The sequence below is a fragment of the Octopus sinensis genome, linkage group LG7 (genome assembly GCF_006345805.1).
Source record: "Octopus sinensis linkage group LG7, ASM634580v1, whole genome shotgun sequence".
In the NCBI taxonomy this organism is placed as follows: Eukaryota; Metazoa; Mollusca; class Cephalopoda; order Octopoda; family Octopodidae; genus Octopus; species Octopus sinensis.
The window spans coordinates 87914730-87929193 of NC_043003.1; the positions used below are offsets into that span (position 1 = coordinate 87914730).

The 14464-nt window shown below is 37.6% G+C and overlaps 1 protein-coding gene across 5 annotated transcripts in view; it reads left to right on the forward strand.

The window, feature by feature from the left end:
* LOC115214260 overlaps positions 1-14464 on the forward strand; it is a 73070-nt gene that overhangs the window by 27464 nt on the left and 31142 nt on the right. For all 5 annotated transcript variants that reach the window (XM_036504879.1, XM_036504880.1, XM_036504882.1 and 2 more), the window contains 3 exons: positions 582-635; positions 3671-3776; positions 4293-4444. In XM_036504879.1, coding sequence (XP_036360772.1) covers positions 582-635; positions 3671-3776; positions 4293-4444 — 312 coding nt within the window. The remainder of the gene's footprint in view (positions 1-581; positions 636-3670; positions 3777-4292; positions 4445-14464) is intronic.

The window sequence follows — 14464 nt, forward strand, 5'->3', positions numbered from 1 at the left end:
CCAGTATATTCTGTTAAGTGGTTGTCACTACAAAGGGCATCCAGCTATAGAAGCCATGCCAAAACACACAGTGAAGCTTGACTTACTTCTCCATCTTGCCAGCTCTTGTCAAACCATCCATGCCAGCAATAGAGAATGGGCATCAAATGATGATGAAAGATAATGATGTAGACAGACCTGATGTAAGAGACTGTCTTTGCAGCTAAATATATACAAACATTATTCTGTGGTTTGATGTTTGTCCATTTCAGGTTACCAGTGATTACTAAATTCCAGTAAATTTTGTAAATTGAAGGTGATGAATAAATGATCATTTTGGTGTTTCATCATTAAAATTGCTGCACAGAACATTGCCCTTGTCTTAGTCATGTGTTCTCTTGTGACTAAGATCTTGAGAGCTAAAGTTTTCTCTTGCCATAAATTATCTTTCACTATCAGCTAAAGACATTTCTTAACTAAAAATTCCTCTTCCAATCACAGTCTTATCTTCACTTTCAGAATCTACTTTTTATTAATTATTGTTATTTTTGAACAATGTGAATTTGAAATTTATTTTAATTTGCTCTCTATTGTTCATTTAGAAAATGTCTCTATAGAAACATCCAGTAAGACTAAAAAGAAAAGAACATCTAAAGGTAAGTTTCATTATATTATCAAAACAGAAGACTGGCAAAATTTGATATACTTTTAATTCCATGTTACAGGATAGGAATTAGAAAGATAGACATGTAGGGAAAACATATATAGAATCTCTTTGTGTAGTTTTTCAGACAAAGATTAAAAAATATTACTTTTGAATCTCTATCTGAAGGTTAACATATATAAATATACATATAAAGCATTGAATGCAAGTTATGATAGGTCAAACTAAAAATAAGTAAACAAATATTTAAAAAGAAAGAAAGTTAAAGATAGAAATTGTTTACTGTGTCATGAAATGAATTTTGCATTTTAGACTATCATAGTTTCTGAATAGAACAATCATAGAGTATATATTGGATGGGTTTTTATGTGTCTGTGTCAACTTCGATTTTCATACTTTTTGGGTTGATACCAACTGAGCACTGAAGTTAATGCAATCAACTAGACATCTCCCCCAAAACTGCAGGCTTTGTGCCTACAGCAGAATTATTATTATATTTGGTTAATACTATTATCTAAAATGCAAAGTTTGCCTCTTGAAATCTCTATATCTATTTTTTGTGTAATTACTTATTTTTATTTTGACTTCTCTCAACAATGCTTGATATATGTGTGTTTTTACTAACGCGGAATATAGATGTCACTGTGACCTGGCCCTGAATCCACCTTCTGCTGATAATCATAAAAACATGCCCAAATACACTCTTTTATTCTATTCATGAAACAATAAACAATCTGTATTTCTCTTTGCTTTTTTGGATATGTTCTATTTATATATTTTTATTTTGACTTGTCTTCACATGTATTCAATATTCTATACGTGTATGAAAGTGTGTGTGTGCATCCATATTTTGTTTTTTAACCCCCGGTCCAATGCCCAGACAGCATCTAAAACTATATTAAAAGAACTGATAACAAAATAACAGAACAGTTTGGAAGTCGCTTTTAAGTGAGAAACTCAGTCCCATATCAGGGACCTTGTACTATGTGTGTGTGTGTATATATATATATATATAGTTGCTATTACGTTAAACTGTCCTATGTCCAAATTTGGCCAAATGCATTTTTTTTTTTCCAACATTTATTTTTGCTTGCAATAGTTGGTTCCTTTGGTCAAACTATTGTATTTCCAGCTACTTCAGATGCTTGAGATATCAAAAATTGTCAAGTAGTACAGCCGTTTTGCTATGGAATGGTGAAACTATTTTTTCACTTTCTGAAAAAGCAGACTTAGAACACTCTTCCATAATAGCAACAATATATATAAGAAGAAAAAGAAAGTACTCAGTGTTAAATGTATTTGGTTAACTATATGAAATGATCATACACCAATAAATGCAAGTAGAATAAATATCCTAGGTAATTCCTCATGTTTGACAAATAGATCCAAATATTGTTTAGAAGAATTTGAAGAAATTCAGATTATAAGGCAATAAAAAAAATCTGAATGAAGAAAATCATATCTTTAATTGGTGATTCCACCATACAATACCAACAATCATTTCTGTTGTATCAACATATTTAGATACAGAAAATATTAGTTATTATATCTGAAAGTTCTCCCTATTTCTCCATTTGTTATTTGAATTAGGGAGTCTCTCAACTCAAAATCTATAAACAAGAATAAAATTGATAGCGTGACTTGTGAAATTAATTCTAATGATAATTTTCCTGAACTAGATTTTGATACTTTAAGTAAAAGTAATTCTGACTCTCATAATACAGTTAGCACCTAGTTTTAATATTAATTATAAAACTTATAATAATCCTATCCTAAGACCTAATTCCGAGAGGAGGACTAGTAATAATTCTTTTAACCACGAGTACCAAATACAAGTGAATAAATGCTTGTGTGATAGTAAAAGCAAAATCTGTCCTTTAGAAAATCACTGTTCAAAGAAAAATAGTGTATCAATGTATCAGTGTAAAGTAATAATAGGTGACCATAAGTATTATTACATAGGTTCCTCTGCTACAACTTGGAAATCCAGATTTCATACTCATTTTCATTCATTTAAGTATAGAAGGAAAGGTAATTCTACAAATCTTAGTAAATGCATTTGGGATTTAAAAAAGAACACGATATAAAGTGATCTATTATTAGTTATTTACCATTGTACAATACTGGTAATTTTAAATGTAATCTTTGCCTTGAAGAAATGTATTATATAATTACTTCTAAATTATTAAGTTATGATGATATTTAAATATTTCAATTCTTGATTACAATTGCTTTTCCTAAAATAAAGTAAGTATTATTTTTCTAAAAATGTTTATCAAATTTAATAAATAAATAACTAATTTTTGTGACGCAGAATCTCTCTCTTTTTAACTGTCACAATGTTGAATTCATGTATTTATTTTGTATTCTTTTGTTATCCTTTTTTGTCACCAGAAGTTGAATTCTAAACTAGCTTTTCTTAGAATATTATATTTCTTAACGTTCTTTTTATATGCATTCATCCACTTGAGGTATTTTCTTAGTTCACTTTGAATTTAACCAATTTTGGATTGCTTTGATTACATGTAAACATGTAATCAAATGTTCGGATGTAATTTAATTTGACTAATATTTTCTGTATCTAAATATTTTGATACGGCAGAAACAACTGTTAGAATTGTATGGTGGAATCACCAATTAAAGCTGTGATTTTCTCCATTTGTATTTTTGTTATATATATACATAGATAAATAATATAAAATTGATCACTGGAAGAAAGATTGTTAGAATCATCTAATCATTTTAGTGGAAAACAATTATCAGAAAATTCATTAATTTTTACAAAACAAAATATGGATGAACACACTATACTGAAGATTTTCTGTTTCTATTATACATATATGTATAAAGTTTAAATAAAAAACACATACATGTATGTGTGTGCGTGTTTGTTTTAAACTTTTTGTAAAAACTATTGGAGATCTGTAAATGTTAACTACTTGTTGCTTTCATTCACAATAGTTTTATTGTTTTACTTACTTTATTATTAAAGTTCTAATTTAATTATTCATATATGTGTTTATTTAGGTATTTTGTTTATTGAGAGTCTTCCAGAGTCTGTTGAAGCCAGTAGCATAAAAACTTTGTTCAGTGAAAATAAAATAAAATTAAAGAAACATAAGACACTAAAGCCGTAAGTAACTTTAAATTTTGTGTTTATTTATCTTCATTTCTGGGGGTGGGGGGCACATAACAAACTTGGCACACTTTTGAGGGTGCTGTCCACTTCAACACCATCTTGTGTTCCTTGAATGCCTTTTGTGGCATTTTCTTAGTTGCAAACATTCACTCAACCACATGATGTTTGAGTACACTTAGTGGCATCTGCTCTGTTGCAGGCATTCATTGTAAGTCTTCTGGAAGTAGTTACAATCTTCTAATGCAGTACCACCATTTACTCTTCACTGAACTTGAACTATTTTCTCTCCTTCCCAAAGTCCCTGGAGAGTAGATAAGAGAATGCACTCTTGCAGAATTAACAACTTTTGAACTTTTTTTTTTGTGCCTCATTTATTGCATCCCCGTTCCTTCAAAATACTAGATCTAACTATATTTAAATATCTAAATTTGAAAAACAAATGTTGATATAGAGGAGTAGGTGAGGAAATTGCAAAAGTAAGAAAGCTGAATGACATCATCTTCTTTTCAGTGGAGCTGCCATTGTACAACTTAAAGACTGGTCTGAAATTGGAAAGGCAGTGTCTTTGTTATCAGAAAACTATTTAGGTAAAGCAATATGTATAAACTCTTTAAAAGATGACCAATGTGAGGTTGATCATTGCATAAACCAAAGTGATCATGGTAAGGCCAAATTTTAATATTTGTTTTATTCCTTGTTATTGAACTTAAGAAACTTTTCAGTAATTCTGATGTTTTTAGTTTGTGGGTGTGTATTTATAGGTATATATATTATCACCATTTAACATCTATCTTTCCATGTTGGCATGGGTTGCATGGTTTGATAAAAACTAGCATGCCAAAGAACTACACCATTGCATCATTGATGGACAGTGATGAACAATGGTGGAGTGAGGTGGGTGTTAGGAAGAGATTCATCAGAGACAGATTGTATGCAGGGACATAAATGTAAACGACATGCCTTTAGGCCTCATCTTTTGCTTAGAGGCACAGTAAATTGCCAATCATCTCTATCATTTGTCACCTTGGAAAGACTCAACATCCAGGCATCATTCTTCACCACTTCATCCTATATCTTCCTGGATCTCCCTTTATGCAACTGTCCTGATATATATCTATCATATGACCAAATCAGCGGTCTTGCACATGACATCTAATTCCTCTTATGCTCAGTTTTTCTCTCAATATATTTGCACTTTGTTGTATACACACACTGATGTTGCACATCTAGTAGAACATACTAATTTCGTTTCTTTGAAGCTTTAGCATATACTTTGCATTCACAGCCCACATTTCACTAGTATGTAGTACAGCTGTTAGTACTCAAGCATCATATAATCTGCCCATCACTCTGAGGGAGTGACCTTTTGTCATTGCACACCTGATACTGAGTTCACTTTCTCTGTTAATCTTCTTTTGATTCCACTCTTCTTCGTATGTGTCCATATTTTTCACTGAGTACACCATATGGAATTTCTACCTACACTTTTCCTACTGTATGATGTAGATGTAGTACGCAAGAGAAAAAACTGCTGTTTTGGTCATGTGATACATATCATCATCATCATCATCATCGTTTAGCGTCCGTTTTCCATGCTAGCATGGGTTGGACGGTTCTACTGGGGTCTGTGAAGCCAGAAGGCTTCATCAGGCCCAGTCAAATCTGGCAGTGTTTCTACGGCTGGATGCCCTTCCTAACGCCAACCACTCCGTGAGTGTAGTGGGTGCTTTTTACGTGCCACCCGCACTGGTGCCAGACAGAGCTGGCAAACGGCCACGAACGGATGGTGCTTTTTATGTGCCACCGGCACGAGGGCCAGGCGAGGCTGGCATCGGACACGAAACGGGGCGGTGCTGGCAACGGTCGCAAAACGGAAAGTTCTCTTACATGCCACCGGCACTGGTAACACATCTGCAATTTCCATTGATCGATTTCCATTGATCGATTTCGATTCTGATCGTCACTTGCCTCAACGGGTCTTCACAAGCAGAGTTTTGACATGCCACCGGCACTGGTAGCACATCCGCAATTTCCATTGATCGATTTCGATTCTGATCCTCACTTGCCTCATCACGTCTTCACAAGTAGAGTTTTGTGTCCCAAGAAGGGAAGGTATGCATACGTAGGCTGGCTCCATCCCATGTAGAAGGCCACGGGTTATGGACTCACTTGTCCTGCCGGGTCTTCTCGCGCACAGCACACTTCCAGAGGTCTCGGTCTCTAGTCATTTCCTCAGTGAGACCTAAAGTTCGAAGGTCGTGCTTCACCACCTCGTCCCAGGTTTTCCTGGGTCTGCCTCTTCCACAGGTTCCCTCAACTGCTAGGGTGTGGCACTTTTTCACACAACTATCTTCATCCATTCTCGCCACATGACCATACCAGCGCAAACGTCTCTCTTGCACACCACAACTGATGCTTCTTAGGTCCAGCTTTTCTCTCAAGGTACTTACACTCTGCCGAGTGTGAGTACCGGCATTACACATCCATCGGAGCATACTGGCTTCATTTCTAGCGAGCTTACGCATATCCTCAGCAGTCACGGCCCATGTTTCACTGCCATGTAGCATGGCTGTTCGTACACACGCATCATACAGTCTGCCTTTCACTCTGTGCGAGAGGCCTTTTGTCACCAGTAGAGGTAAGAGCTCTCTGAACTTTGCCCAAGCTATTCTTACTCTAGCAGTTACACTTTCAGCACACCCGCCCCCGCTGCTGACTTGGTCACCTAGGTAACGGAAACTATCAACTATTTCTAGTTTTTCTCCCTGGAAAGTGACGGAAGTTGGTCTCAGAGCATTTTCAGTGTTTATTGTTCCTGAGCATCTGCCACATACAAAAACCATCTTCCTAGTTAGCCTTCCTTTGACATTGCTGCATCTCTTATGTGTCCATAGCTTACACTTGGTGCATCTTATAGAGTTTCTACCTACACCTTTTCTACAGATCGAGCAGGGCCATCTACCTGAAGGTGTTTGTGATTTGTCTACCTTCCTACTGATTACGACTTTGGTTTTAGCTAGATTGACTCTGAGGCCCTTCGATTCTAATCCTTGTTTCCACACCTGAAACTTCTCCTCCAGTTCTGATAGCGACTCAGCAATTAGAGCAAGGTCATCAGCATAGAGGAGCTCCCAAGGGCATCCTGTCTTGAATTCCTCCGTTATTGCCTGGAGGACTATGATAAATAGGAGGGGGCTGAGTACTGAGCCTTGGTGGACTCCTACCTCTACCCGGAATTCTTCACTGTACACATTTCCAACCCTCACCCTACTAGCGGCGTCCCTGTACATGGCCCGCACAGCTCTCACTAACCATTCATCTATCCCTAGTTTCCTCATTGCCCACCAGATAAGGGATCGGGGGACCCTGCCGAAGGCTTTCTCCATGTCAACAAAAGCCAGGTACAGGGGCTTATCTTTGGCTAGGTATTTCTCCTGCAGCTGCCTTACCAGGAATATAGCATCAGTAGTACTTTTCCCTGGCACAAACCCAAACTGCATCTCATCTAAACTAACTCTCTCTCTAATTAGTTGGGCTATGATCCTCTCCGTAACCTTCATCACCTGGTCCAACAGCTTGATACCTCTGTAGTTATTTGTATCTAGGGCATATATATATATATGAGCTATTTTCCTGAAGGGATTTGTGGTTTATCTGTTTTCTTACTTACTAGAACTTTGGATTTTGCTAAGTTGACTTTTAAGGCTCTTTGATTATTGATCTTATTTCCATACCTGGAATTTCGTTTCTAATTCTACTGCCGTTTCAGCCATATGAATAAGGTCATCATTATGAAGAAGCACTCATGAACAATTAGTCTTAACCCTTCATCATTAAACTGGCCATATCAAGCCCAAACTTTCTTGGTTTTATGCTCAAATCAGCCAGATTCTGTCCCTCACACCTATGGTACAATGTCATTCAAATATATAGTCACATCGTCGAAACCTTGAAGCTATGAGATAATGCATATTGATTCAAAACAATTTAAATAAAGAAGCATTAGGTTTGACAGAGTAATCAATACTAAAAGGTTAAACTTTTCTGTTATGACTTAATGGACAATGATAAACAGGAAGGGACTGAGAACCAAGCCCTGGTGAACTTATACTTACACACTAAATTTGTTACTGTTGAGGGAGCAAGGGATCCCATCAAAGGATTTCTCCAAGTTGACAAATGCCAAGTACAATGATTTATTTTTGGTTATCTACTTCTGAAATTGCCTTACTAGAAAGAAAGTATCAGTAATTCTTCTCTCTGGCAGAAAACCAAACTGCATATTATCTTGGTTAACTATCTCCCTAATTAGTTGAGCTATAAATCTTTCTGTAACTTTCATGATTTGGTCAAGTAATTTGTTATGCATGTAATAACAGGAATCTCTCACTTACAGAAGTAATGCATTCCTGAAAATTTTGCTGTAGCACAAAATTAATTTTTCTCTCCATTTTCATATTATCAAGTCAGGTTGTGTTCCTACAGACTTTTTCGAAGAAAGCAAGCACAACCCCCCACCCAGAGAACAAGCACCATGATCACCTTTATGCATGAAAATAATAAATTCTAATGGTTCACTTACAGTTAGTGATTCTGCTGAGAGGTTTACAATATCTGGCAGAGTGGGATATGGCTGAGTCACTCGTATAGTTAATTAGGTTATCCACAAGGGAATCATATCCAATGACTGGTGTAGCAGCATTATAGTTAACTGCAACAAAGGTAAAGGTGATACCTTAGACAGAAATAATTACAGAGGTATCAAACTACTGGACCAAGTGGTGAAAGTTGCAGAGAGGGTCCTAGCTCAAATAATTAGGAGGAGAGTAAACCAAGGTGAGATGCAGTTTGGTTTTCTGCCAGAGAGAAGCAAAACTTGTACTACCTTCCTAATAAGGCAACTGCAAGAGAAGCATTTGGCCAAACATAGACTGCAGTAACTGGCTTTTGTTGACATGGAGAAAGCCTTTGATAGGGTGTCTCAATTCCTTATCTGGTGGTCAATCCAGACATTAGGGATTAATGAGCAGTTGGTGTGAGCTATAAGCCACATACAAGGATGTTGTCAGTATGATGAAGGTTGGCAATGAAAATAGCAATGAATTTAGTGTACAAGTAGGAGTTCACCAAGGATTGCTTCTCACTCCCCTCTTGTTTATCATAGTCCTCCAAGCCAAAAACAGAAATTTAAGATTGGCTGCCCTTGGAAGCACCTCTATGCTGATGAGCTTGTTCCTATATTTGAATGACGACCTAAACTAGAGAGGGAATTTCAGGTGTGGAAGCAAGGTCTTGAATCAGAGGGCCTTAGTGTTAATTTAGCAAAGACCAAAGTCCTAATAGGTAGGAAAATAGATGAATTGCAAATCCCTTCTGGGAGATGGCCCTGTTTGTTATGTAGAAAGGATATTAGAAACTCCATATGATGTACGTAGTGCAAGCTATGGACACACGAGGTGCAGCAGTATCAAGGGAAGGTTAACAGAGAACGTAGTCTTTGTGTGTAGCAGATGTGCAGGTACAATTTACAGAATTTACCTTCCTCAAATGTCCAGAGGGATCCTTAGAAGTAGCAGATAGTTTGTCATGAATACAATGCAGCCTTATACTTTTCCAAGAATTATTTAAAGTTGAAGGCTTTATTTCATGACAAGATTCAACTATATTACACACAGCATCCATTACATAGAATTTCTTTCAGAAATCTCTTAACTGTAGGTTTATTCCTACTGTCAATTGCTTTCATAAGTTGTTTGAAAGTTCTTCTCATAATATGTATTGAAGTTAGCTATCACACCTTCATCTATTGGCTGGAGCAAAGAAGTTGTATTCTTGGAGATATATTCAACTCACATTATCAGAAAAGTCAGCTGGGTGGTTCTGTGCATTCATCATCATCGTCATTTAGCGTCCGCTTTCCATGCTAGCATGGGTTGGACGGTTCAACTGGGGTCTGTGAAGCCAGAAGGCTGCATCAGGCCCAGTCTGATCTGGCAGTGTTTCTACGGCTGGATGCCCTTCCTAACGCCAACCACTCCGTGAGTGTAGTGGGTGCTTTTTACGTGCCACCCACACAAGTGCCAGACGGAGCTGGCATACAGCCACGGATGGATAGTGCTTTTTACGTGCCACCGGCACGGGGGCCAGGCGAGGCTGGCAACGGCTACGATCGTATGGTGCTTTTTACGTGTCATCGGCACAGAGGCCAGTCGGGGCGGCGCTGGCAACGGCCACGATCGGATGGTTTGCTTACTTGTCACTGGCACTGGTATCACAGCCGCAATTTCCATTGATGTTGATTGATTTCGATTTTGGTTCTGCTTTCTGATATCTGATTTGATTTGGTTTGATTTTCATTTGCCTCAACGGGTCTTCACAAGTGGAGTTTTGTGTCCCAAGAAGGAAAGGTATGTATAAGTCGACTGGCTACATACCAGGTAGAGGCCACGGGTTATGGTCTCACTAGTCTTGCCGGGTCTTCTCACGCACAGCATACTTCCATAGGTCTCGGTCTCTAGTCATTTCCTTGGTGAGACCTAAAGTTCGGAGGTCGTGCTTCACCACCTCGTCCCAGGTTTTCCTGGGTCTACCTCTTCCACAGGTTCCCTCAACTGCTAGGGTGTGGCACTTTTGCACACAACTATCTTCAGCCATTCTCGTCACATGACCATACCAGCGCAAACGTCTCTCTTGCACACCACAACTGATGCTTCTTAGGTCCAACTTTTCTCTCAAGGTACTTACACTCTGTTGATTATGAATACTGACATTACACATCCATCGGAGCATACTGGCTTCATTTCTTGCAAGCTTACGCATATCCTCAGCAGTCACAGCCCATGTTTCACTACCATGTAGCATGGCTGTACGTACACATGCATCATACAGTCTGCCTTTTACTCTGAGCGAGAGGCCTTTTGTCACCAGCAGGGGTAAGAGCTCTCTAAACTTTGCCCAAACTATTCTTACTCTAGCAGTTACACCTTCAGCACACCCACCTCCGCTAGTGACTTGGTCACCTAGGTAACAGAAGCTATCAACTACTTCTAGTTTTTCTCCCTGGAACGTGGTAGAAGTTGGTCTCTAGTTAGCCTTCCTTTGACATTGCTGCACCTATTATGTGTCCATAGCTTACACTTGGTGCACCTTATAGAGTTTCTACCTACACCTGTTTTACAGATTGAGCAGAGCCATCTACCTGAAGGCGTTTGTGATTGGTCTACCTTCCTACTTATTAGGACTTTGGTTTTGGCTAGGTTGATTGTAAGGCCCTTCGATTCTAATCCTTGCTTCCACACCTGAAACTTCTCCTCCAGTTCTGATAGTGACTCAGCAATTAGAGCAAGGTCATCAGCATAGAGGAGCTCTCAGGGGCATCCTGTCTTGAATTCCTCCGTTATTGCCTGGAGGACTATGATAAATCGGAGGGGACTGAGGACTGAACCTTGGTGGACCCCAACCTCTACCCGAATTCTTCACTGTACTCGTTGCCAACCCTCACCTTACTAGCAGCGTCTCTGTACATGGCTCGCACAGCTCTCACTAACCATTCATCTATCCCTAGTTTCCTCATTGCCCACCAGATAAGGGATCGGGGGACCCTGTCAAAGGCATTGATTGAAAAAAAAAAAAAAAGCAATGCTTTGTTGCAAATATTGTGTCTTACAGTGTCCCTTCCACTATACCTTTTTAAAATGTTTACAAATGTTTCAAAAAAAGTTTGAAAACCACTCTTTGACAAGGCTCCTAGTTGTCCATGCCTTTTTATTTGACTGGCAAATCAGAGGTAAATTAAACTTTGTGTAACCCTTCAAAGCCCTTGAATTTTCAGAGTGATGCACATGTAGGGGCTTGAATTCCATATCACCAGCAGCATTTCCTCCCAAATGAGTTTTAGAAGTTCTAAACCATGGTGTTGATTTTCCTTAAGAAATAAAGTTCTAATGGACATGCACTTCCAGAAAAGTGCAGTTTCATCAACATTGTGTACTTGCTTTGATGTGCAATCCCCTTCAGCAATCATTTTCTTCCATTGCTCAGGATAATTAGTAGTAGTCTCTGTATCGACATTTGCAGTTTAACCAGTCATTTTTATATTGTGCAAATTCATGTGCTTCTTAAACATTTCAAACTAGCCTTTATTAACCAAAAAGGATTTTTCGTTAGAAGTTCCACCTTTTTTTTTGACAAATCATCATATAAACTTAGACCTTATGTTTGAATTCATGGCTCGGCTTCACGAACAAAGATCAGGAAGGCTGTCCACATCGCGTGCATGCACACTCATGACTGACAAGTAATTTTTGAATTACTGTTGTGTTTATCAGCATGTTACACTGATTCTGATCCTCAATCCATACACTAAAAAGTTTTTCAATTTTAAGCACCATATTGGATCTATGGAAAAGAAAGGTCTGGACAGTTAACAGAGTAGCTTCTTAAACACTTATAATTTTCTCTCTGTTGTATTGTTCTCACTGTAGACACTGCAAGATTTAATGATTTGGCAATATAACTTAGTTTTTCTTCTGCATCAAGTCTTTCTAAAAGATCCAGTGTAATCCTTTTAGAGTTCCTTTTTATACTACGGCCTTCGGTTCTACTTGATTGCTTCTTTCCAGATATCTTAAATTGAAAGCAAATCCAAGAGCAGCAGCGATTAATTATCCACAACAATTAGTGATGATGATATGAAATGCCATGGTTTAGATGTTTGTGATGGTGTGCGGGTATTGTTGGTGTTATATTGTTCTTGCTAATTGTATTGTTGCAGCTGTGTAGTTCCAAGTCAATCCTCATAGGCCAGTGATCAAAAACATTTCCTTCAACTTTTAAAATACACTAGGATACCACATTATATATTTTTATCTGAAATGGATTTGCTTATCCACTTCATACTACTTATTACTGTTACTATTTGGTGATTGTTTTCTTATTGATGATAGAAACACATACACATACTCACATTATGTACATTATATATACGTGTGTATGTTTAACGTGATGATAGCTTTTCAAATTGTTAACTGTATACTTTGTTCTTAACTGAAATGCAGGTGGTCACTGAGATAAGAAGGAAGTGTAGTCTTAAATTGTTAATAATTTAAAACTATGCAATATGAGTTTCCATAAGTTACAGGCCGCATCCTTAAATTAATGGTCACACTATACAGTTTCGCTGAGTGTGATATCCCCGAAGAGGGATATCAGTTTTTATTGCCTAGTGATGTGATTAATGCTTTGATGAAAAACTCTATTGGCATTTTTGGAGTCATGGGGGTACTGACGATAGATAATGAAGGAGAGTTCAACTGTGAGGAAATGCAGGAGATTACTTCAATCCTAAATATGTGTTTGAACCATGGCTGGAATGAATCCGTTTCAGAATGGTTTGTGTGAGCATGTTCATGCCATCACTAATATGATGTAGAAGCTAGCAGCAGACAATTCAGAAGTGGACTTTATTGGCTTGGACCAACATGGCAAAGAAGTCATTACAAATGTCAAATGGTTTCAGTAAACACGAGTTGGTATTCAGCAAGAACCGAAATGTACCAAATATAATGCAAGCAGAGTTACCAGCTTTAGAGGGTAGCACAACCAGCAAAACCTTTTTCAAACATCTGAATGCTCTGCATGAGGCATGGAAGGCATTCATACAAACAGAAGCAAGTGAAAGGATTAGGTGGGCTTTGAGTGAGAGCAGCAGAACAGATGTATGAAAATGGTGATGTGTTTTACAAAAGAGAATGAAAGGAGTAGTGGTTAGGTCCTGGTAAAGAAGTTTTTCAGGATGGTAAAGTCCTGTTTGTTAACTCTTTCGGTACTAACCTGGCCATAGCCGGCCGAAAAATTTTTTGGTTCATAAGACCAACCCAGCCGAAAGTACCCATTGTTATTTAAATGTGAATTTAAGCACAAATCTTGTTAGTACGTTTGTGAAAATACATGATTTCACTTTGTAAATAGTTGGGTTAGAGTATCCGACATTGCTTGACGTGATATCTGAACTCAGTGAATTTTGGGAGATTTTTTTCCACATTTTTTCGGCATCAATTTTTCTTCAACTTTGAAAATGGATAGGAGTTTCATGATATTAAGCATTGATTCCGAATTTAAAGCTTTTTCGACGGAAAATAGGGAGATATTGAGAAAAAGAATGAATGGGGTACAAAAGCAGATGGTGTACAATAATGAATAGGATATTTCTGTATCCAAAACCGAAAGCAGCGATTCTGAAGAAACAAAGCGGCAATAGTGACAGCAAAGACGATTTTACATCGGAATGAAGTAAAAACTTTAAAAATGCTTTTATTAGCAATTTTTCTGAGGAGATAGAGTTTATCTGTAGTCTTTCTTAGGAAGCGAAACCATTAGACTTTCATTTTTTTTCAGTATGCTTGTTTTGAAGTGATCAAACAAACTTACACAGAATGTAAACAAACCCAAAATGGGGGATCAAAGTTTGGAAAATTTGTGAAGCAAATACTGGGTACTGCTGTGGATATAGTTTTTATACAGGGAAAATAATGTTAGTCAGCAAGGCCTAGGGTACAATGTGGTCTGGAATTTATTACTTCCATACCATAATCAAGGCCGTATAATATTTTTTGACCGATTTCTTTAGTTTGGTCAAACTTGCAATGGATTTAGGTGGATTCCAGTATTTCAGTTTATTTCAT